The 26,352-nt window shown below is 44.0% G+C and overlaps 1 protein-coding gene and 1 pseudogene across 1 annotated transcript in view; both read right to left on the reverse strand.

Annotated features, from left to right (window-relative positions):
- The window catches only part of LOC126475086 (low-density lipoprotein receptor-related protein 4), a 633,185-nt gene extending 625,882 nt beyond the window's left edge, over window positions 1-7,303 (reverse strand). Inside the window, exon 1 of the mRNA XM_050102652.1 lies at window positions 7,233-7,303. Within this exon, the coding sequence (XP_049958609.1) occupies window positions 7,233-7,301 (69 nt within the window). The 5' untranslated portion in view covers window positions 7,302-7,303. The remainder of the gene's footprint in view (window positions 1-7,232) is intronic.
- Window positions 7,304-24,142: 16,839 nt separating this feature from the next.
- LOC126476128 (5S ribosomal RNA) lies at window positions 24,143-24,260 on the reverse strand (annotated as a pseudogene).
- Between the last annotated feature and the right edge of the window lie 2,092 nt (window positions 24,261-26,352).

A 26,352-nucleotide genomic window follows, 5' to 3' on the forward strand; every position in this document is an offset into this window, starting at 1 on the left:
CATGGCCCTTTTCTCATCGGTGAAAGTAGGCTGATTTCGGACAGCCATGTAAGGTTTACTATCGTTACAAGCCTTAGGTATGTAACAGTATTGCATCCCAAGTACAGTGCTCTTGTAGTAGTAATTATTATTATTCGGAAAAATGAGAGTGATGTCTGTACGTGGTCCTTCTAGCGGCTTGCCATTAACTTTCATGCTATACGAGTATATTTACCTGTGAGTATTATAATGGGTGATCCGTAACTGTCGACTGTAAAGCTCGATTCTATACTAACTAAAAGTGTCAGCATAACTTACTGCCGGAAACGCTTTTCTGTGATATAATACGGCAATGAACATTTAGCATAAATTGCGTTTTCAGCCAAAACAATTACGAGTTTTGGGACGAAGAAAATCACACGCCATCTTGGAGATCCATTCCCAGCATCAGTTCTCCGTCTACGTTTGGTCCGGAATCGTTATTGACAGCTTACTCGATCTGTTTGAGCTACTGGGACGACAAAGAGATGTCAATTACTTGCATTTTCTTCTGACTATCCTCCCTGATCTACTGGAGAATGTTCCGCTTGCAGCGCGACAGAAGGTGTGACTGCTTCATAATGAACTCCTTTACATTATCAGCGCGCTGTGGCCCGCTATTTGAATCAACATTATCCCGGGAGGTGGACTGGACGTAACGCACCTATTGTGTTGTCAGCACGGTCCCCCGATCTCATCACTTCTGGCTGTGGGCCACATGAAAGAGCTTGTGTATTGCTAGCTGCATAACACAAGATCTGTGGAATGCGATAGTGACTGCTGACAATACGACCTGGGGTATCCTATAGATTTTCCGATGCGTGCGATAGCGATCGTGTACAAAGGCAGAACTATATTGTGAAAGGAATGATTGACGCTTTGAATACCTCTTGTATACACCTTGACCGTCCTTTAAATGTGAATGTAAGCTCTCAGTATAAAGAATAATACATATCTTCATAAGTACCTCCTTGTCTCGGTTGATCCGTTGTGGACGAGGGACAGCGGCTGGTGAAATATTTGACGACAACCGTGCAATTTGAGAAGCTATTTTATTTTCATCACTAGTTCCGGCAATTTAATATGCCAATATTATGCCCCTTATGCGTGTCATGTGTAGACATTCGAACTTATCGATATTGGCATATTGGAGCTATCAGTACGTGGACATTGTGAATTTGTATTTCAAGTGCTTTTTTCGAAGACTTGATAGTTGCTAGTTGTTATCAAGTCTTCGAAGGAAGTACTTGAAATACGAGTTCACAACATCCAGATACTGATAGCTCCAGATGTCAATATCAATCCGTTCGAATATCTATACGTGAAGTATATATGGGGCTTCGAGATGGCATACTGAACTGCCGAAACTGGTTGTGAAAATAAAATAAAATAACTTCTCAAACAGCACGGTTATTTGGCGATTTTCCTTGTTAAAAATCTCCTTCTCTTTATGAGCATCCCCAGCAATATGTTGTAATGACACTTTTACAAAATGGTTCAAATGGCTCTGCGCACTATGGGACTTAACATCTAAGGTCATCAGTCCCCTAGAACTTAGACCTACTTAAACCTAACTAACCTAAGGACATCACAAACATCCATGCCCGAGGCAGGATCGAACCTGCGACCGTATCGGTCTCGCGGTTCCAGACTGAAGCATCTAGAACCGCTCGGCCACAGAGGTCGGCAATGACACTTTTAATTTTTGTTTAGTGCAGATTAGTTAACCTTCGTGTCAACAGGTAACGGATCATCCTGTTTCTCTTATAATCAATGGTGTGGCAGCCCTGGGAGAAGGAGCTGGGGCTTCTTACAGCAGCCAGCGTGCTACTAGCCGATGCCAGTCTTCCGCTCCCCGCATTCTCCACAAAAGACCACCTTAGGCTGTGCGGTTAGCGATAACACTTTAGCTGCGGTTGGCATCCAGGTGACATTGTTAGAGAAGAGTAGTTGGACTGTGTATTTAAAATGAAATAAGGAATGGTTTTTTCCATTGCACAAATGGATTTAGATATCTGATATTTGTGCCTGTAACTAGTAAATAACCTTATCAGAAGTATCCGGTCACCTATTAGTGCACGTTATCGTCTCCCTATTATCAAATACTTAAAAATTATATATTACGTATATTAATAATATGTATATAAGAACACATGCATATTCCAGTACAACGTTGTGACAAAATTTGAAAGCATTTCGTCAAAAACTCTTGAAATTTGCAATTAGGAACATATACAGTTTCTATATAAGAACAAAAGTAGATGTTCATTTCTTCAACATCTCATCTCCGAAAGCTCTTCACGGGTTGCTTTGAAATTTTCACGGAACATTGCATTCGAATACTTACGCATTTTTATGTACCTACTCGAATGCCATCTGGTATATATGTAAAATACGTATGTAATAAAAGGGGAAACGTTACAAAAATATAAATGTTGGTTTGTTCAAATTCGTTAATCTCTGAAAGTTGTCGAGTGATAGCTCTGAAATTTTCAAATTATGTTGGGTTGTAATACGTGGGTGTTTTTAGGTGTTGTTGTTGTTGTTGTTGTGGTCTTCAGTCCTGAGACTGGTTTGATGCAGCTCTCCATGCTACTCTATCCTGTGCAAGCTTTTTCATCTCCCAGTACCTACTGCAACCTACATCCTTCTGAATCTGCTTAGTGTATTCATCTCTTGGTCTCCCTCTACGATTTTTACCCTCCACGCTGCCCTCCAATACTAAATTGGTGATCCCTTGATGCCTCAGAACATGTCCTACCAACCGATCCCTTCTTCTGGTCAAGTTGTGCCACAAACTTCTCTTCTCCCCAATCCTATTCAATACTTCCTCATTAGTTATGTGATCTACCCATCTAATCTTCAGCATTCTTCTGTAGCACCACATTTCGAAAGCTTCTATTCTCTTCTTGTCCAAACTATTTATCGTCCATGTTTCACTTCCATACATGGCTACACTCCATACGAATACTTTCAGAAATGACTTCCTGACACTTAAATCAATACTGGATGTTAACAAATTTCTCTTCTTCAGAAACGCTTTCCTTGCCATTGCCAGCCTACATTTTATATCCTCTCTACTTCGACCATCATCAGTTATTTTGCTCCCCAAATAGCAAAACTCCTTTACTACTTTAAGTGCCTCATTTCCTAATCTAATTCCCTCAGCATCACCCGACTTAATTAGACTACATTCCATTATCCTTGTTTTGCTTTTGTTGATGTTCATCTTATATCCTCCTTTCAAGACACTGTCCATTCCATTCAACTGCTCTTCCAAGTCCTTTGCTGTCTCTGACAGAATTACAATGTCATCGGCGAACCTCAAAGTTTTTATTTCTTCTCCATGAATTTTAATACCTACTCCGAATTTTTCTTTTGTTACCTTTACTGCTTGCTCAATATACAGATTGAACAACATCGGGGAGAGGCTACAACCCTGTCTTACTCCCTTCCCAACCACTGCTTCCCTTTCATGTCCCTCGACTCTTATAACTGCCATCTGGTTTCTGTACAAATTGTAAATAGCCTTTCGCTCCCTGTATTTTACCCCTGCCACCTTTAGAATTTGAAAGAGAGTATTCCAGTCAACATTGTCAAAAGCTTTCTCTAAGTCTACAAATGCTAGAAACGTAGGTTTGCCTTTCCTTAATCTTTCTTCTAAGATAAGTCGTAAGGTCAGTATTGCCTCACGTGTTCCAGTGTTTCTACGGAATCCAAACTGATCTTCCCCGAGGTTGTTTTTAGGTAACTAATTCTAATTGTTACCGAAAATATCAAAAAGTACGTTTCCGATATGCTTCAAATTTTTACACGTTAGTACAATAAATATTTAGTCACATATAGATATATACTTGCAAGTATATAAATGTATATCTGTATACAATATACAATAGTTAAACGTTGGTAGGTAACCCTGGAAAGCTGTATTTACAGCTTATTGGTTTATGATTAGAAATTATTACTACAGAATTTTGAATTTGGAATAACAATAAACTAGGCTCAACGTCAGAGAGAGGGGGTGGGAAAGGAGGAGGGACATAGGGGTGGGAGGAAATGGATATGGAAAATGGGAGGAAGGATATGGACAACGAGAGGAAGCAGGAGGAGATGGAGTGAGGGGGAAGGAAGAGAAGATGGACAGAGGAAGCGGGGAAGAGGTCATGGACTGTGGGAGGGGGGGGGGGACAGAGAGAGGGGGCCGAAGGAGAAGGAGAGAGAGGGGGGAGGAGAAGAAGAAGGACAGACAGAGTGGGAGGAGGTGGTGGACGGAGAGAGGGGCAAGGATCAGCAGACCGACGAAGAAAGGTGGAGGGGGAGATGCAGAGAGACAGGGGAGGGAAGGAGATTAGGATGTATATGCAGTTCCCATACATATTTGGATTGTGTGCTTTCTCTTTTTTTTTTTTTTTTTACATTTAAGCAAAATGAGCAACATCAAAGTGTGGCCAGGTACAGCTAGTTGCTAATACTGAAATAAAGTGTTTCGTAAAACAATAAACTGGTAGCCAAGATCGCAGGAATTCTTTTTATTCCATGATACCCGCTTTCGGCGAAACTAAAGCCGCCATCATCGGATCTAGGGAGGACAGAAAACACTATAGAAGTGGGCTTGAATTCCACTTAGATGACTGAGGTTCATTTACATGAGGCTGCCACGTAGTTGTACTTCCATCATTAAGTGGTTTTGTTAAGACCAAAACCCATAGGCTCATACGCAATGTATATTTTATCGATATGTTTTTTTAATATAAGACCAGACGGATATGCATTTGTGTTACCCAGCAGTGTTCTTAAATTTGTATATGACTTTTAGTAGGTTTTATATATGACCAGACAGATGTGAACTTGTGTAACTCGGCAGTCCCAGAAAATTTGCATTTCTATTCGGTATGTTTTATATGTAACCAGGCAGATGTGCTTCTGATATGACTGGAAAAATCTGCGCGCATACGGAAGGTGTGTTTTATTGGTATTTTTATATATGACCAAACGGGTATAGACTGTGTAAGCCTGTAATCTTCTTAAAATTTGTATACACTCTTGGTAGATATTATATATCACCAGACTGATGTGTTGTGTATAACCCTGCAGATCCCATAAAATATCTATGTATGATCGTATCTTGTTATGTATAGAACTAGACAGATGTACATTTTTGTAATTCCGCAGTTCTCATGAAATTTGCGTTTGCTTTTCGATATGTCGTATACGTGACCAGGAAGATGTGCAATTGAGTAGGTCTGCAGCTTTCATAAGTTATGCATATGTTTACGTGATACAGTAATCTCTAGAATTATGTACAAGCCCTAATGACGTAGTGTTACCACACACACAGAGCCTGTTATGACGCGAGCTGTGATATTCATTGGCGCCCATTCTGCTAGCGCCATCTCGCGACGGGGTCTGTAGTGTAAGAACAGAGCCAGAGTTGCGGTAGTACCTAGCTTGTTCTTGTATGTGATGGAGACACTTAACATTTATAATGTCATCTCTCTTGGACGCCTGTGTGCTACTTACAACAATTTTGTAAGACCTGCGTCCGCAGCTCGTGGTCGTGCGGTAGCGTTCTCGCTTCCCGCGCCCGGGTTCCCGGGTTCGATTCCCGGCGGGGTCAAGAATTTTCTCTGCCTCGTGATGGCTGGGTGTTGGGTGATGTCCTTAGGTTAGTTAGGTTTAAGTAGTTCTAAGTTCTAGGGGACTGATGACCATAGATGTTATGTCCCATAGTGCTCAGAGCCATTTGAACAATTTTTTTGTAAGACCTGCGTGTTGTAAGCAATTATTATCATCATCATTGTTTGCCTTGATGTTGTAACCTGTATGTGTCCTAAGGTATGTAACTAAATTTATATGTATACATGATACATGTTATATAAGTGGAATCCAAGCCCACATTTACACCTCCCGCCGCCTTGATCCCCCTCACCCCCTGGTTGCTCCTCTCCTCTCCTCTCCTCTCCCATCCCCACCCCTGCCACGTCTTCACTGTTGTGTACCCCCTACCCTCCATCTCTACACCCTTCATCTCCTTTCCCAAGGTGGCTTCCATCAACTCCCCCTCCCAGATGATGCCCTCTCTCCCTCCATCTATCCCTCCTATCAACTCTGATCCCCACCCCCACACCTCCTTTCCTCCGTCCTTTCCCTGGGCTCCCTCCCCCCCCCTTCCATCCTGTTTTCTCCCCACCAAACCTCTCCCTTCCTCCCTTCTCCCCCCCCCCCCGAGTCCTTTTGTACTCCCCTCCTCTGCGTTCCCCACTTCCTGTCGCGTCTGCCCAGCACCCCCCCCCCCCCCTCTTATGGGTCCTCAACCTCCATCGGCTCCTTTCCCGCCTTTCCCCCCTTCGCTTTTCCTCTCCTTCCCCCCTTTTTTATCTTTCCATCATCTGTCCGGTTTACCCCCACCTGCTCTCGGCTGTGGTATGTCACATTTGCCAACTCTTTAGTGCAGTGTTTCAGTGACTGTTCAGTGTTGTTCATCTTTCTCATGTTGCGAACAGAAACCGTGCTGTCGCTAGGTGTGAATTTTATATCTTTTGCGAACAGAAACCAGACTGTCGCCGTGTTTTTAATTGTCTATTGTTTTACCTGTGTGCTTCGTATGTATTTTATCATCCCTCTGTTCTTTGTTTTAAGTTCCACGATTTTTTTTCGCCATGTTACTCTTTAAGTCTCCGATTTTATCGCCTGTTTTTATTATTTATCTTCATCTTTTTAACAAAGTCTGTAGGCTGAAGAGCGGCATACTAAGCTGCTGCCAGCCCGCCCCCTTCGGGGGAATTGAAATTCAATAATGAAAAAAAAAGCCCACTTTTATAGTGTTTTCTGTTCTCCATAGATCCGATGATGGCGGCTTTAGTTTCGGTAATCATGGAGTAAAAAGTATTCCTGCGATCTTGGCTACCAGTTTATTGTTTTACAAGCATCTAGATCGCTCCCACATGAGCACAATGTGCTCCCTACGATGAAGTGTTTACTTCGAAATTTAAGTATAGGCAATGCAGGGAAATGATTCATTGTTTTAGTCTATCGTGGACACTTTCGTAATTGGTTTGCACATGCGGTTTCTGTGCTAGTTTGCAACGGAGGAATTTTAGTGAGTTAGTTAACCAGATACGACGGTTATGAATGGTGAGTTAGTGTTATCCTGATGCAGGAAAGTTTCATTCGCTCGTAGCGAGGGGTGGTGTGATTTAGGCGGAGGGACTGACCTCGTTGTGGCGGATGTCGGCGTCGGGGCGCTCGGCGAAGTCTCCGTCGGCGTCGGTGCCCTGCGGCATGAGGCGCGGCGGCGGCAGCCTGGGGTAGCCGCCGTGGCGCGAGACGGCGGGCCCGGGCACCAGGCGCGCGCGCAGCGCCGCCTCGTAGGAGGGCGGGTGGCGGTGGCGCGTCGCGGGCAGCACGGCCAGCCCGTAGCCGTGGCCGCGCGGCCGCTGGTAGCCCGGCGCCGCCCGCCCCGGCACGTACACCGGCCACAGCCCGCCGTACAGGTGCGCCGGCGGCGGGGGCGGCGGCGGCGGCAGCACGCGCACCGCGCCGCTGCCGTACATCCCCACGTGGCCTCCTGCACAGAACAACCACCTGCTAAGGGACGTGTCCACTTCGTGTCGGTTGGCATCTGCCGTGTCAAACCCCTTCCGTACAAACCATTGTCTTGTACCAATCCACCACTCGTGGCAAGCGAGTCTACACAACACCACCTGGACTACAGGCCTGCACGCACACTTGTGACGTCACATACTGATGGCCTGTATCGCAACGCTCCTGTTAAGCACTCTTCAGCTACACGAACTTTACGAGTTTTAGAGCTGAGACTGCATAGAGATTCTCGTGCTTCCCTCTTCTACATGTCCTTGTAATGAAAGTATGAAAATTTATATCAGTGCGTTAAGTAACTGAACAAAACTGCCCTATGGTATTTCAAGATGTAAAATTATTCTGACGATTTGCCTTAAATACGCGTTTCTAGGCTTGAATACAAACCGTAATTTTAAATTCTGTCTTTTACCTTAGGAGCTACGCTTTCTTGCAGTAAAAACTTGGCTATATGCAACAACAAGCAGACGTTTTCGCTTTTAAATAAAGCAGCTGGAGCGCCTACGGAATTTAAGAATTTATTTCCTTGGTTATTTTCGTAAATTTTCCTCTCCACTTCAAAATTTGCTGATCTCACACGAAACTCAATTCATTTGACGAAACGGAGCACCTCCTGGCATAATGTTTAATAAATCAAAACACTCGAATAAATATTTTATTTCCCTGTTTCTCCAGAACTTTAGAACCTTAACCATGAAAAGATTGTTTCTCCTATATCCTTGATTGAATTTCGTGTCACGGAGTGCTGTTAATTTAATTATAATGCACTTACCTCGAAATTCTGCGTTCTATACTGCTTAATCTGTCGAACACTGAATTCATTAAAGCAATTTTCTGAGATAGTTTACTCAAACTGAAATTATTTCCGAATAGCTGTATATGTAAAACTGAACAAAATCATTCTGTAGCTCTTCCAAATAAAATTACTTATAAACTCAATAATCTGGTAGGAATGATAAGGAATACTAAACATTTCGAGTGACACTAATTAATATAACTATTCTGTGTGACAATAGTTGCAAATATGAGAGACATTTCACAGCCAGCTTCGTATTAACCTCGCAGCAATGGTCCAGAATTAAGAAACAAATGATGCTGGTACATGATACATAACTGCTTTTAGAAACAATTGGCAAATGTGGTGCAGTGGAAACAAATAACACGGTACAAATTTTTTGTCATTTACTTGCCCTTGAATGATCCGTAGACACAAATTACTGTCTGGGAATAGCTGCAATCCAGCGATTTCTCCACTTCACACATTTGGGAAATCGAAACATGTGCAGTTTCATGCCTTTTTGGGATTTATAATTTCCCTGGCAAAAGGGAACGCAGCACTTGTATCCCATACTTTGAAGAACTGTAGGCGAATACCGTATGAAATACGTATCACTTTCACGTGTCACACACTTTCAACACAACATACACACCAACAGGACTGCCGACTGAAGATAAGATGGCCAACAGTTTGTGACGTCACGTGCCAATATGGCCGCTGTGCGTAGGCCTTGTATCTAGAAGGCTTTGGCCTACAGCAGCGCCTCTGCTGTATATTACAAGACTGAGCCTCTCCTGCCACGAGTGGTCGTTTTCGTTTACAAGTCAGCGTCAAAACTGCGTGTGTTGCGAGAACTATTTCCTGAGCAGTTAAGCTCTTGAACCGTGGTATTAAGGGTACGAGGGGCCATGTTTTTTTTTACTATAAAATCAGTACATTCAGCTCTCCTACCGATCTGTTTTACGTAACCTGCATTACGTCTGTATTAGGGACCGTATACAGACAGGCGACAACGACGTAATCGATATAAGTACCCTCTCAGAGCTTTGGGCGACCGTTGGCAAACCGAACAGTACCGTAAAAAATACAAATAGGGACTGCCCATGAGTTAAATGATATTTTTGGACCAAGATATACCTTACTTCAGCCATACTTATCCAGATGCTTCCAATCTTTCTTTGTGTAATTAGCAGTGTAATCATACAGGTTTTGGATGTCTCTGTAAGTTTATTCGATTTGTAGTATTTACAAATAATGTTTCGTAAATGATTCAGGAATGTTGCCTTATAAAGAGTGTTCACCATTGCGAGCAACAAAATTAACAGGAGACATCAAAATGAGAACTGTAGAAGTAATAACATTCTGGAACATAACACAATGAAAACCCACTTAATATACAACACACTGATGTTGATGTGCTAAAGTGGTTTCGTATACAACGTTTGAAAAATGGGCTTAAGACATTTGAGCCGTGGTAAAAGTTGCTGTTTTGAAGAGCGCGCCGCAGCGCGTAGTGTGAATCAGTTGCCCTCCGTTTCTGGCGGTGGCTTCGCTGTGGCAATCGCAGCTTTGGTATCTCCCTCAGTTGGGAAAGGGGAAAGGTTGCCTCTTCACGTGCACTTAAGGGGCGCTATGAGCTCGCCAGGGGTCAGTTGGTCAGCTGGGTCAGTGTGGGGCAATCAGTGTCTGTGTGTCGTCTGGAGTGCCAGTATGTCTGTCGTTCGGATCGACCTTTAAGGCCGGTTGCATCGATCGGTTGGTCGGTCGCGCACTGAGACACAAGATGACTCGTCCGCCTTGAGCGTCGGCGCATGTGACGTCGCCACGTGGGTCCAGCCAACACCGACTCAAAGGAAGGCCTCGGCGCTTGTTCGTGACGTCACGTCAGCTAGGAACGGCGAACGCCAGGTCTGTTGCAGGGAATCTCATAATGGGGGTGTCTCCCTCTCTGACACAGGAAAATGTGAAACTATTGGCGGTAGTTGACCAACACACATTGTTCTGAGAGATTTCTGCAATCAATTAATTGTGCAATTGATTACACTTCTTAACAAATAGTGTACTCCGGAACTTAAATTTCCACCTGTTTTAAGGATTGACATACAAAAACAACTTCACGGTCCAGCAGCAACAGAATTCGTGCTTCTTTACCTTATTTGTAAATCTGAGGAAGTTACGTTTGTACTGGGTTGTTTTTACAAGAAACTGTGAACATATTGATGCTCTTCTTTAGGTATCTTGGTTGACTATGGGGTGACGAGCACTGAATGTTAATCAAATATCTTGCGATTGTACACGTTGGGGGAGGGGATGGGGGACAGAAGAAGAGGCAAAAGAGAGATACTTGTTCTATCAAATAATTTTTTTTTTATCTCATAAAGTTTCTCCTTTCAGTTGCAAGAGGGGAATATTTATCTTTTCTAATGTGCATGTTTAAAAAAAGTTTAAGCTCAGCAGTATTTTTGATGTATGAAGCTATTTTGTTTCCTGTTTAGAATTCCTTCCGTTAAAGACGACTGTAATCTAATGACTGGCAACAGATGGACATTTACACATGTAAATTAGTTCACATTTCCAGTGACGATGTCAAACGAAAATAAAAAAAATAAATAAAAGAAACGAGTTAATTGTAAGGGGTTGGGGTAAGTTACGATAACAAAATGGATCAAGTAAATATAGTTACTTGAATGTAAAATTTCCGAAGCTTGCAGTGGGGCAAAGCATCTTCTCATATTGATCGACGTTTGTTTTGAGAGGATTCAGTAATACAGAATTATGATCTTCATTTGTAGCTTTACGATAGTAAGAAAATCTTTCATTTAAATAAAACTGCATAATCCAAAACAATACCAAGCATTTAGTCCAAAAATAAGAGATTTATAGTGATAAGCACGCCCAGGCGTTTCTGCCTGCAACAGACCTGGCGTTCGCCGTGCCTAGCTGACGTGACGTCACCAACAAGCGCTGAGGCCTTCCTTTGAGTCGGTGTTGGTCCAGTGCGCCGCGCCGTATAGCGAGGGGCAGTGGCTTCGCGGCTGACACGAGAGCAACAGGAGTCAACTCACGACATCGGTCTGGCCGGTGCGAACCGCGACGCCGTGAGACGGGAGATGTGCGCGCCTTCCTGCGTCCGTTGAAGCGGCTGGCAGCGGACGGTTAGGGAGAGCGTTTTGGGGGTGCTGCGCCGGCTCTTCGCCAGAAATCGCAGTTTATTAGAAGTTAAGTGATTGGTGATATGTTGTTTCATTTACTTGTTAAATTCTACTTGTTTTCTTGGTCAGTCTCTCGTCCCCAGCTTGCTTGTCTGTCTCTCGTCCGCATTTGATAGGCAGTTAGTGTCTGTCTGTCTGTTGGCCTGCCGTACGTTAATAGCTGCCTCTGTCATGTTTGTCGGATTCGATGTTAAGGAAATTATGTGCTTGAAGTGAAGTGAAACGGCCGAATTCCTGAAATATGTTTTTATCTTGCCTATCACCTTGAGAGGCGATATATGTGTAATGTAGAGCATGTTTGGCTAACCTTGTATATTTTATGTAAGATTGCATTTCATGGGTTTTTAGTTAAATTGTTATTTTCGTATATTAAGTTGCCACCCTTCCACCGTATGAGGTTTTTTTTTTTTTTTAATCAAGTTGCACGTTCGATGACAAGTTAATCTTTTAATGTTAGTGTTTTGTACCATTTCCACCCTCCTACGGGGTGCGCCGGCGGTTCTAGGCACTACAGTCTGGAACCGCGCGACCGCTACGGTCGCAGGTTCGAATCCTGCCTCGGGCATGGATGTGTGTGATGTCCTTAGGTTAGTTAGGTTTACGTAGTTCTAAGTTCTAGGGGACTGATGACCTCAGAAGTTAATTCCCATAGTGCTCAGAGCCATTTTGAACCTCCTACGGGGTGCATAGTTTATGTGCTTGTGTGAGTTGTTAAAAGTTTTAGTTTAAAGTAATCTGGTGTGTTGCAGATTTGCACTAGTGTAGTCCTTCAGAGGTTGTAGTGAGCGGTCGTGACTACAACCGTGTCAAAAGGGAGCGGCAAGGTTCTCAGCCCGAAAACTCATATTGTCAAAAATTTGTTCTTTCTGCCTCTGAATAAATTGTAATTTGATATTTACAGGGTGCTTTCTGATTATAATTTTAAATCTGTTTCTAAAAAAAAGTTTTTAGGAATAAAATTTCCATTTGTTGAAAGAAATTTGATTTGTTTTCATCAGTTACCCACTGGCAACTACTTCCACGCTCACATGGTGTGATTAAATGTATTAATGTTCTTCATGAATCGCTAGTAAATAAAGTAAATTCTTAAGAAAAAGTTTTGAAACTAAATTCACGGTTCAACGTCTTCGTATACTTTACCAATTTTTCTGCGATATTTTGACTGTGTGCTTCACGTCTACAAAGCGAACCCGCCAACAACATTGTTCTGTCATGTGGTGTTGCATAAAACGAAATCGGTAGAGGCAGCTGAATCACCCTTATATTAATCTTTTCATTGGGTTGTATGCCGGAAAACCGTTACTTCTACCCTTCCCATTTTGATATCGCCTGTCAATTTCTTTGTTTCTGACGGTGCAACACAGTTTATATGGCAACGTTTCTGGATCATTTATGAAAGATTACTCGTAAATACTGTAAACGGAATAAACTTACGGAGACATCCAAAACCTGTATGGATACACCGCTAATTACAAAAGAAAGACTGGAGACACAGTATGGCAGAAGTACGGTATATCTTGGTCCAAAAATAACATTTAACTCATGGCCAATCCTTACTTGTATTTTTTGTCGCATGATTCCGTCAGCTCACAGTCGCCTAAAGCTCTGAGAGCGAACTTACGTCGATTAAGTGGCTGTCGCCTGTCGGGATATCTTTCCTGATACATAGTGAGGATTGCATAAAACGGATCGGTAGGGGCAGCTGAATCACCCTGCGTGTAGTAACAGAATGAATGAAGAAACAATGATAACAGAGTTTATTAGTGAGCAGAACAAAATTCATAATTGATGTTCTTGACAAATATTGTAGTACGTTTTTCACATTCCTCAGAACTAAAAGAATAGGAAACGTATTATTCATACGTTTTAAAGATCTGCATTTATCTGATGAAGGAAATAGATTTTTACAAATACGCCAAACTATATTTAGACGTCAGCGAACAGTGCATTATTATTTCAACCTTTGTGTTTTGTTTTCTTTCTAAATGCCATAAAACAACAGAAAAAATTTTCTCTTTAAATAACTTCTTATTTATACATTGTGCAAGATTTATCTGTCTAGGTATTACAGAACGTAAATACAGTTTTTCCTTCAGACATTTCATCTGTTTTGTGGGAGAATACTAGTAGGAAAGAAACTGGGCTCTAGTGCAATCTTTGCAGTGCGTCACTAGAACAAAGTAAAAGAATGTTAAGAGGACTCATAAGCACAAATCCGTTACTGTAATAGTAGTGTTCTCTGTGGTAATCGGCTAACTTCCAGTGTCAGCAGACGACGCTAAGTTGCCCGTGTTTGTGCAGACTGCAGCATTCTCAGGATTGAGAACCCTACACTCGGCACAGTCACAGTCACGTATGTATCCCACAGGCGACGTGGTTGGCGGCTGATTTACATGCAAACCCTTGATGCACACTCACGAGTAGTCGATTTTGATCAGAAAGTCTCTCGTCTAAAACAGGCTTAAGGTCCCAAATTACGAGGGTGTCATGATAAATACTAACTGCAGGAAGCCACCACAGAGTTCCCCTCTCCAAGATGACAGCCTACGTTTGCATCTATATCTAAACACATAATACGAAGCCATAGTATGGTGCATAGCGCAGGATACCTTGTACTACTGCTGATCAATCTATTTCTTGCTCCACTCGCAAACGATGCAAGGGGAAAAAGGACTTTTTATACGCTTCGATACGAGCCCTGATTTCTCTTGTCTTCGCTGTCCTTACGCTAGAAATATGTACAAAACAGTAGAATCGTTCTTCAGTGTGTGGCAAATTGTGGTTCTCTAAACTTTCTCAATAGCGTTCCGCGAATAGAAGACCTTCTTGTTTCTAGAGATTCCCATTTGAGTCCAGGGAATATTTCCGTAATACTTGCGTCTTTGATCGAACCTATCAGTAACAAATCTAACAGCACTCCTCTGAATTGCTTCGATGTCTTCCTGTAATGCGACCTCATGGGCATCACAAGCACTCGAGCAGTACTCAAGAATGGGTCACACTAATGTTCTGTACGCTGTCTCCTTTATAGATGAGCTACAATTTCCTAGAATCACCCAACGCAATAAAAACGACCATTGGCCTTCCCTGCAACAGACCGTACGTGCTCATACTATTCCTAGTCGCCTTATGAAATTTAATCGACATAACTGTGTCAAGCAGCAAACCGCTAATACTGTATTCGAACATTATAGGATTGTTTTTCCTACTCATCTTCATTTACTTACATTCTTGAACATTCCTTTCGTCAGTGCCTTCGGGATTCCATAGCGTCGCACCAAATCCAACATGTGGCCGCAGCCAAAAGTCACACATTGTGTACAGTGGACTCTTTTTATCGAACAAGCCATTGTTCACTAACACGCAAAAAAAAAAGGTAGCGAAAACTCCGTCCACAGTTCCTGGCTGATCCATCAGTACCGACTAACTACCGTGTCATCCTCAACCACTGGCGTCATTGGGTGTGGTATGGAGGGGCTGTTTTCAGTTTTCGTGATCTGGAACCACTACTAATTAGCCTAGTAGCTTCTCAATTGGCCTCACTAGGCTGAGAGCACCTCGTTCCCGTCTTCCCACCAAGGAAAAATATTTGTTATTACCGGAAACCGATCCCGTGTCCTCCGCATAGCAGTCAGCCACACTGACCACTCAGCTTTGCAGGCGAACTAAAACAAGAAAGTATTTAAGATGAATTCGTCGCCCGCACACTCGAACGCACTTTCGAATGCATTGTAGCTTTTCTGCACCGGAAAAATAACCTCGTTGATCACGAAGGATCACTAAATCCAGACGTTCATAATAATAACCAGTTTAAAACACAGACTTCGCCTCAGGTGGCCCACGACCTGCCATCACAACGCAAAAATGTCTGCCGGCCGACTCCTCTATTTCGCGAGCTCCAGACTGCTACAAAGTGTAGCCCTTTCAGCCAATCTGAAAGATGATCAGAATTTAGGCATTTTCATTGGCCATTTCCTGCTGCTGCCTATGGTCTCCGGCAACATTCTTCTCCCTGACAGTTCTTTTACAAGTTTATCTGCAATAATTGCCAGGAAGCACAGACCATCGTGGGAAACCACAAACCTGTAAGGCACAAAGTAGTCTCCAGCTACAATCCATTTATGAGGATTAGGAAAAGACCAGCCCTACAACTCCAGATTCAACAAAGCGTCCTGCCCCCAGAACCTGATTCAGTCGTAGACAATAGCCGATGGGAGGGTTAACATACACAATTTTTCCAATAAATAGAAATGCTGTCCACGTAATTCTGTGTACTAATACAATCACTCAACAATGACACTTTCCCCCACACTACAGCCTCATCAGCAAAACTGCCGCTCACACTATCCCTCAGATCATGCATGTATACGCGGTGAATCACCTAAAACTTGCACCGTAAATATTACGGAAGTGGAAGGTGCCATTGATCTGTGGTTTTCACTGAATGAATTGGTAGTCAGGGGGTCGTATTGTCAGCCAGTCAACGTATTCAAACTGGCTCTGAGCACTATGGGACTTAACTTCCGAGGTCATCAGTCCCCTAGAACTTACAACTACTTAAACCTAACTAACTTAAGGACATCACACACATCCATGCCAGAGGCAGAATTCGAACCTGTGACCATAGCGGCCGCGCGGTTCAAGACTGTAGCGCCTAGAACCGCTCGGCCACTCCCGCCGGCAATCAACGTATTGTAATAATATTTAGAATGTGTGTATTTTGTTCAAACATACACTTTTTAAGTGGAACAGTGCCTACTGACAAAAAACTAAAGGTGGGATAAATAAGAATGTCAGTGATGTTTGTTGCAGATTTCTAGTGCGAGATATCGTAGTTTGAAAAGTTTCCACTTCAACGCTTGTACAATACGTGTAGTGGAATACACTAAAGAACAACACAAGCGCATACACTAGTTATGTCAGGGTTAGACAACCGACGACCGACAGCAGCGGTACACGTTTCCAGTATGGTATGGAACGGTTGCTGCACAAGTGCTAGCATTTCAGTGGAGATATTCGAGCAGGCTGCAGTAATACGACGTTACATATCAACGGGTGTAGTTGGTATATCCTTGTAGACAGAGTCTTTTAGCTTTCCCCACAAAAAAATAAAAGTCTACAGGCGTAAAATCCGAGGAACGGGCTGGTCGAGGTACAGGTCGTCTGCGCCCAATCCAACAATTTGGAAACAGTTCTTGAAGACATGCTGTTGTACTTCGTGCACTGTGGGATGGACAGCCATCATGTTGGTACCACAGGTTCCTTCTAGTTTGCAGAAAAACGTCTTCTAGCATCCGTGGACGATGGTCTGTTAGGAGACTGCGATACTTGTGCGCGTTCAATGTTCCGTCTATGACAAAAGAGCCATTGAACTGATGGTTCACATCCCGCCCCACAGGTTTACGCCCCAGGGACGCTGAATTCCATGTGACGATGGCAACGGAACTTGTCAAAAGACCAATAGTGCATGTTTCGGTGGTTTACCTGGCCATGGTTGGTAAATGTGGCTTCATCATTAAACTAGAGACATAATACATCTGGAGCCCCAGTCCTAATGTCCACTTACAGAAGTTAACACTATTCTCACAATCGTTTCCAAGCAGCTCTTGATAGAGAGAAATGTGATACAGATGGAACCTATATCGATGGAGAATGCGTAGAACACTTGACGACTCATGTCGTTTCGTCGTGCGATAGCGAGGGAGTTAACGTGTGGATCAACCGCAACAGCAGCAAGAACATTAATTTCTCCAACTCTGTCGTCACTTGTTTCCTTCTGTCACGTTGTCTGTGTGTTACACTACCACTTTGACCGAGCGAGGTGGCGCAGTGGTTAGCACACTGGACTCGCATTCGGGAAGACGACGGTTCAATCCCGTCTCCGGACATCCTGATTTAGGTTTTCCGTGATTTCCCTAAATCGTTTCAGGAAAATGCCGGAATGGTTCCTTTGAAAGGGCACGGCCGATTTCCTTCCCAATCCTTCCCTAACCCGAGCTTGCGCTCCGTCTCTAATGATCTCGTTGTCGACGGGACGTTAAACACTAACCACCACCACCACACTACCACTTTCACGTAAGTGGTTGAAGAGGTTGATGAATAATTGCCGAGATTGTTGACGTCTACTGGAATATTTTGCCGCATACACCGTACAACAGCGAACTGCATTCTTTCCATACTCTCCATACACCATGAGCATCTCGGCTTTTTCTGCATCAGTAAGTTCCATTGTCCACTCACGGCCTGCTGTCTGGACTGTCACACTGACTAGCAAGTCGCAGCGCACTCAAGGAACACAAAAGCACACGGTAAGCAAACACAACATCGTCCCTAGCAACTACGCCGGTTGAATGGCACAAACAAGTGTCGGTGTGGAAACTTTGCACAATACGATGTCTTGTAAAGGACTCGTACTAGAATCCTGCAACAGACACCACTGGCAGTATCATTTATCCTACTTTTAATTTTTTAATGTCAATAGGCATTGTTCCATCTAAAAAAAGTATGTATTTGCACAAAACAGACACGTTTTAAGTATTATTAATCGTTTTATTGGCTAATAGTATGAGCCCTTGACTACCAATCCATTCTGTGAAAACCGCGCATCAATAGCCCTTTCCATATCCCCAATTTCTGCGGTACAAGTTTTAGGTGATTCACCCAGTATACTGTAGGAAACAAGAGCAGGTCGATCACACGTCGAGACGGATCTACACTCATGCTCATAAATTAAGGATAATTGCAGAATGTGGTGCCACACAATGTGGCACTACACAAAACTGGCGCTAATAGCATAGGCACATAGGGAACACACACAACACAGATCTGTAGGTTCACGATATTGGTGATACGTTGAGAAAACCGTCCCGAAACACATGTGCTACAAAAAGCCACTGTTTCCTGCGCATGTACCCCGACATCAATATGGGATATGATCACCATGCACACGTCCACAGGCCGCACAACGGGTTCGCATACTCTGGATCAGGTGGTCGAGCAACTGTTGGGTATAGCCTCCCATTCTTACACCAGTGCCTGTCGGAGCTCCTGAAGTGTCCTAGGGGTATGAAATACGTGCAGCGATACGCCGACCGAGAGCATCCCAGACGTGCCCGATGTGGTTTAGGTCTGGTGAACAGGCAGGCCACTCCTTTCACCTGATATCTTCTGTTTCAAGGTACTCCTCCACGATGTCAGTTCGGTGAGGCCGTGCGTCATCATCCATCAGGAGGAAGATGGGACCCACTGCACCCCTGAAAAGGCGGACATACTGGTGTACAATGACGTCCCGATACACCTGACCTGTTACAGTTTCTCTGTTAAAGACATGCAGGGGTGTACATGCACCAATCATAATCCCACCCCACACCATCAAACCACGACCTCCATACAGGTCTCTTTCAAGAACGTTATGTGGTTGGTATCTAGTTCCTGGTTCACGTCAGATGAAAACCCGGCGAGAATCACTGTTCAGACTCACCTGAAGTCATCCGAGAACATAACCTGGGACCACTGTTCCAATTACCATGTACTGTGTTCTTGAAATCAGGCTTTACGGGCTCTCCTGTGACCAGGGGTTAGTGGTATGCATCTTGCAGATCTCCGGGTGAATAAACCACGTTTGTTCAGTCGTCTGTAGACTGTGTGTCTGGAGACAACTGTTCCAGTGGCTGCGGTACGGTCCCGAGCAATCTTACCTGCTGTACTCCGTGGCCGTCTGCGGGCACTGATGGTGACATATCCGTCTTCTTGTGGTGTTGTACACTGTCGACGCCCCGTAATGTAGCGCCTGGACACGTTTCCTGTATGCTGGAATCGTTGCCATAATCTTGAGATCACACTTTGTGGCACACGGAGGGCCTGTGCTACGACCTGCTGCTTTTGACCAGACTCCAGTGTCTCTAGTATTCTACCCCCCATAACGTCATCAATATGTGTTCTTTGAGCCATTTTCAACAATCAGTCACCATTATCACGTCTGTAAACGTCTGCACACTTACTCGCTGCAGCGTACTGTGACATGCACCAACACACCTCTGCGTATGTGGACTTCTGCCACGCGCGACTGCTACGGTCGCAGGTTCGAATCCTGCCTCGGGCATGGATGTGTGTGATGTCCTTAGGTTAGTTAGGTTTAAGTAGTTCTAAGTTCTAGGGGATTGATGACCACAGCTGTTAAGTCCCATAATGCTCAGAGCCATTTGAACCATTTTTGACTTCTGCCAGCGCCACCGTGCGACGACCGCGGGTCAAATGCATCTCATGGTCACACCCCCAGGTGATTTAAACCCGCAAACCGCCAACCAGAACATTCTTTCATCATGTATCAGCATTATCCTTAATTTAAGAGCATGAGTGTACATGCTACCGCTCATGAGCACCCGCCGTCCAGGACAACGCACTGGGTTCTAATATTTAGAAAGTATACAAGAATGTAGAGACTTTTAAGTATGATTTAAAATTTATGTTGGAGCTAGTTGTAAGTTGTCGGTTCATGAGGTTTCCAGTAGGGGTCTTTCTGGTACAGTTAGCTCGCTCGTTCATTAACTAATCTAGTCAAGCGCCACAACAACAAAATGCCCTTTGCATTCTCTGTTTCAACAAGTGGAACTCTGCGGGTAATTCTCGTCGAAAGACTGGCAGCGCACCTTCTACAACGCGAACAATTCGATAACGGTACCAGCAATTTCAAGATACGGCCTGCTTGTTGTCACGTAAGCCGCAACCTACAGCTGCTCCTCTGGTGCTCGTTCAAGACTGGGAGCACATTCTAACAGAATTTTTCCTATCGACCACAAAAGTCTAGTGTCAGCAGAGAGTTTGTCCATCTGTTGTTTTCTGTGGCGTCATGAAAGTCATAAACAACGCCATAAGAGTTCCGTGAATTACTTCTGGGCGTGGATATCGAAGAAAATTAGTTTACTTCATGTTTAGTGTTCAGTGATGACACGCTTCTTTTTTAGTCTTCTGACTGGTTTGATGCGGCCCGTCACGAATTCCTTCCTGTGACAATCTTTTCGTCTCAGTTTAGCACTTGAAAACAACATCCTCAATTAATTGCTGTATATATTCCAGTCTGTCTTGCTCTACAGTTTTTACCCTCTACAGCTCCCTCTATTACCATGGAAGTCATTCCCTGATGTATCAACAGATGTTCTATCAGTCTGTTCCTTCTTTTTGCCAGTGTTTTTCATATATTCCTTTCCTCGCCTATTCTGCCGACAACCTCCTCATTCCGTACCTTATCAGTCCACCCAATTTTCAACTTTCGTCTGTAGCACCACATCTCAGATGCTTCGATTCTCTTCTGTACCGGTTTCCCCAAAGCCCATGTTTCATTACCACACAATGCTTAGCTCCAAACGAACATCGTCAGAAATTTCTTCCTCAAATTAAGGCCTGTGTTTGATACTTCTCTCGGCCTGGAATGTCATTTTTGTCAGTGCCTGTCTGCTTTTTATGTAATCCTTGCTCCGTCCGTGATGGATTATTTTGCTGCCTATGTAGCAGAATTCCTTAATTTTATCTACTCGTGATTACCAATTCTGCTGTTAAGTTTCGCGGTATTCTCGCTTCTGCTGCTTCTCATTAGTTTCGTCTTTCTTCGATTTACTCGCAATCCATATTCTGTACTCATTAGACTGTTCATCTCATTCAACCGATCATGTAATTCTTCTTCACATTCGCTGAGGAAAGGAATGTCGTCAATGAATCTTTCACTTGAATTTTAATCCCACTCTTGAACCTTTTTTTTATTTCTGTCATTCCTTCTTCGATGCATTGATTGAACAGTAAGGGCGAGAGACTATGCCCCTGCCTTACACAGTTTTTAATCCGAGCACTTTGTTCTGGTCTTCCAATCTTATTGTTCACTCTTCGTTCTTTTATTACCCGTCTTTCTCTAGAGCTTTCCCCTGTTTTTCTCATAATTTCGAACATCGTGCACCATTTTTCATTGTGGAACGCTTTTTCCAGGTCGACACATCATACGAATGTGTCTTGATTTTTCTTCAATCTTGCTTCCATTATCAACAGTAACATCAGAATTGCCTCTCCGGTGCCTTTACCGTTACTCACGCCGAACTGATCGTCATCTAACAGTTCCTCAAGTTTATTTTCTATTTTTCTGTATATTATTCTTGTCAGCTACGTTCCATTTAAGTAGAAAAGTGCACCGTCATAACGTACACGCCACATGCAAATACGAGACAGATTCACCAAAGCTTCATGTGTTTTTCACCGTTTATCGAGAAAAGTTTTGCGGCCAGTTTTTCTTGTGGTAAGGACGATTACAAGCCTCATCTATGTGGATATGGCAAAAATCCGATTTTTCCACCGCTCTCTACAGTCGATGCCAATAACGTCTGCAAGCTACAATGGTCTTCGGTCGATGCCTGTACTAAAATGATGCACAAGAAGCGGTTGCGTTGGCGACGCTCTTTTCCGGAGACGAGGGTATAAAACCGGCTGCACGGCGCACTGTCAATACACTCTCAATGAAGCTGATCGTCATGCGCTAAAATAGGCCTGTAACATCCCCTAGGCTATTCTCTTGGTTTAAAAAAACTACAAGTGTGTAGTTTAGTACTGGAACTCTGTGTCAGGCAAGATGGGGACTTGGCTCCTCTTATTGGTTCTCCGTACGGTGCTCTGGTCACTCACTCTCTGACGCAATCCGCCTACGGTATTTACGCCCACGGTGTTCACGGCTCCGCTGCTCACGCTCGTACATCCGAAGTTTAAAGTGCTCTACTAAACCAGGCTTTTGCTATCTTTGTTCTGTTCTATGCCTGCATGGGCCACTTATTCTGAATGTTTTACGTGAGTTGTAACACCTACTTTTTAGCATATCGATTAAGTAAGGTGTACAAAAGCCCAATTCTCTCTTTTGAAACAGCTATGAGTGTATATAATATCACCCACTCTTCCTTTGTAAACAGCTTCGTTTTCAAAACTACACTGCCGCCCAAAATTGGCACACGTGATTCAAACACTAAAGATGAGCATGCAACAGCAACAGAAACATAACATAACGCAAAGGAACGCGATAAAGAGGATGTGTCCTCCAAAGACATTGTGCCGGTTAATGGCCGAAAAGAATAGCGAATGATGAAGTAGACCTTTCTGATGTAGTTCAATAATCACAGACCTCATCCTCCATACGACTATTGAAAATATCGATCTTTAGTGTATATACACTATAACTTAAAATGGAAGACAGAAACTGGCACAAAAGCTGATGATGTGTTGCACTGATTTTGGTAGTGATACCTGTATTCACGTAAATGAATAAATAGATAAATACTATTTTCGTACCTTGCCCCTACAACTGTTTATAATAGCTCGTGATTTTACATAGCTATAATGGTTTTAAAACTATGAGATTTATGCGATATTGCAGTGTGTGTTTGTAAGAAGTATGATACAACATTCCTTACATGCATGCGTAAAGGAATAGGCACTGCGGCGAGTACAGCCGCTTTGATATACGAGAAATGTATTCGCAGTTGCGAATACTGGTAGCTTCCAGCTCTAGAATGGAATGACAACATAGAAAATTTGTGCAGGACCGTGACTCGTACGCAGAGTTCCCGTTTGTCGCGAGCCGTCACCTTAAAAATTTCCGCTATCCGTGCGCGCTTCGTGGCCAGACCCAAACATCCATATGTCGTCGTCGATGTGCCATTAACCAGCACTCGTAGGTCCACACTTGCTGCAATTGCCGTACATGAAAGATATTTAATCAAAAGTCGCTAGCGTGGTATTGATGGATAAATACGGTGATGCAGTGCCAGTTTTAGTACGATGCAGTGTTCCTTCGGACATGTATGCAATAAAACTATGTATCGATCGAGTCTCGAACTCGGGACCTTCGCTTTTCACCTTCAAGTGCTCTACCAAATGAGCTACCCAAGTATGACTGGCAGAATCAAATGTGTGGGGAGGGGTCGTGAGTCGTCCTTAGGGTAGCTCAGTCGATAGAACACTTGCCCGCGAGAGGCAAAGGTCCCGAGTTCTTGCCTCGGTAGAGCACTCAGTTTTCATCTATCAGTAAGTTTCATATCAGCGCATACTCCGCTGCAGAGTGAAAATTTCATTCCGAAAACATCCCCCAGGCTGTGGCAAAGCCATGTCTCGGCAACATCCTTTCTTCCAAGAGTGCTAGTCATGCAAGTTTCGCTGGACAAACCGAACGAAGTGGCACAGTGGTTATCACACTGGACTCACATTAGGGAGGAAGGCGGTTCAAACCCACGTCTGGCCATCCTCATTTTGGTTTTTCGTGATTTCTCTAAATCGCTTCAGGCAAATACCAGGGTGGTTCCTTTGAAAGCACCCTCCGCCTTCAGGCCACAAGTGGCCCATCGGGACCATCTGACAGCCGTGTCATCCTGAGCTGAGGATGTGATAGGAGGGGCGCGTGTCAGCACACCGCTCTCCCGATCGTTGTGGTGGTTTTCTCTGACCGGAGCAGCTACTATTCGGTCGAATATCTCCTCAATTGGCATCAGGAGGTTGAGTGCTCCCCGAAAAATGGCAACAGTGCGTGGCGGCCCAGATTGTCACCCATCCAAGTGCCGGCCACGCCCGACAGCGCTTAACTTCGGTGATCTGACGGGAACCGGTGTAGCCACTGTGGCAAGGCCGTTGCCGGTTCCTTAGAAAGCGCACGGCCGATTTCCTTCCCCATCCTGCCCCGATTGAAGCTTGTGCACCGTCTCTAATGACCCTCTTGTCGACGGAACGTGTAACGCTCTACTCCTGCTCTGACTCCTCCTCCTCCTTTTCCTCCTCCCTTCGCTGGAGGACTTCTGTGAAGCTAGGGAGGTAAGAGATGAGATACTGGCTGGAGTATGAGGATGGATCGTGATACCTGCCTGGGTAGCTCTGTCGGTAAGGCATTTGCCCGCGAAAGGCAAAGGTCCCGACGTGGCACACAGTTTTAACCTTCCAGAAAGGTTCGTCGCTGAAAGTGTCTCCAGCAGGGTTCACGACCCCACAAAGCCGAGAATAAACATAACCCATATTAATGTCCGTCAACAGGTGCCCAGATACTTTTGATCAGATATTTTGTTAGATTTGCCAATGATGTGGTACTACTAAGTGAAAAAGAGAAAACATTTCACAATATGGTATAGAAACTAAACATCTGCTGTGAGGAATTGGTCTATGGATAAAGCAGTGTGTATATCGCGGTGGAGGTACAAGACACGTATTTGTGGAAAAGCCAGACCTTCAACATAGCCACATACGTGAATCCTGTAATCGTCTTTTCCAGAAGAAAAACTGACCACAAAACTTTTCTCGGAAAACAGCGAAAAACAGATGAAGCTTTGGAGAACCTCTCTCGTGTTCACATGTGGCGGCTGCATTATAGCTGTTCACATTTCTATTTGAATGCAATGTACCGTCATCACTGAACACTAAACGCGAAGTGAGCTAGGTTTCTTCGATCTCCACGATGTTGTTTATGACCATCATGAAGGCTTACAGAAGTTGAAGCCTATATGGTTCAGAAAACAAACGGCACCTCAGAAAACACCAGGTAGACTAATACTCGGCTGACACTAGGCTTCTGTAGTAGATGTGAAAAATTCTATTAGAATGCGCTATACGTCTTGAACAAGCACATGATGGCCAACTGTGAATGGCGGCTTACATAAACAACCAGTATCTTGAAACTGCTGGTACCATCATCGAATGCTTTGCGTTGTAGGATGTGCACTGCCAAACTTTCGACGAGAATAACACTGTAGAGTTGTTACTGAATTACTCCTGTTGAAACTGAGAAAGCAAAACGCATTTTGTTGCTGTGTCAGAAAAATAAGTCCAGTGATTTTAACTTGTACAACGCAACCAAGGAAGATAAAATTGAAAATTTGTGTGAGTTAGTAGAACCAGTTTATAACGTTATGTAACTAGAACGCGAAGTAAACAGTGACCAAGGAACTAATAACAAGGATAGCTATTGGTAAGAAATTATTTTAGTGAACTTTGAAGTCACAAGACATCACTCAGCCGCGGCAGTTTGCAATGCCGCGTGAACAGAGTTGCGGGAGGTGCAGCGCGACTCCAGAGGGCGCTGTCAGCGAAAGCACTCTCACACCAGCGCTGGCGCCAGTTGGCGGACCAGACGAGCTGTACACGCGGGCAGAACTGGGAGTACGACGGAGCGAGAAACATGAATGGGAACCCAGGAGTAGCATCGAGCAGACGAAGGGGGCGGATTTGACTGTACGTCTGGACAGCCGTGGTCCAGTCGGCGGCAGGTAAACGGAGCATGCTGTACGAACAGTGGATGTACGACACGCCTGGTTCTGTTTGCTATAGAACAGTCTGTTCCTGGTAGTTGCTGGAATGGACGAATTGGGACAGCGTCTTGGGGTGTGCGAGTCATTCCTAGTACAAGTTGTGTTAATTCCCTCCCTTATACGATCGGTATCGTCCTTAAAAGAAAGAAAAGACCGTGTTATTGGTGTACAAACGTTCCTAGTCTGTGCAGGGACGACTATTTATTACTGCTTTGCAGTTAAACAGTTTTGTAATTGATCACGCCTCATTATGAATAATTCTACAGTAATCATATCTACATCTACATCTACATACATACTCCGTCATCCACCATACGGTGCGTGGCGGAGGGTATCTCGTACCACAACTAGCATCTCCTCCCCCTGTTCCAAACAGAACGAGGGAAAAATGACTGCCTATATGCCTCTGTTCGAGCCCTAATCTCTCTTATCT

This window comes from Schistocerca serialis, chromosome 4 (genome assembly GCF_023864345.2).
Source record: "Schistocerca serialis cubense isolate TAMUIC-IGC-003099 chromosome 4, iqSchSeri2.2, whole genome shotgun sequence".
NCBI classification, from domain to species: Eukaryota; Metazoa; Arthropoda; class Insecta; order Orthoptera; family Acrididae; genus Schistocerca; species Schistocerca serialis.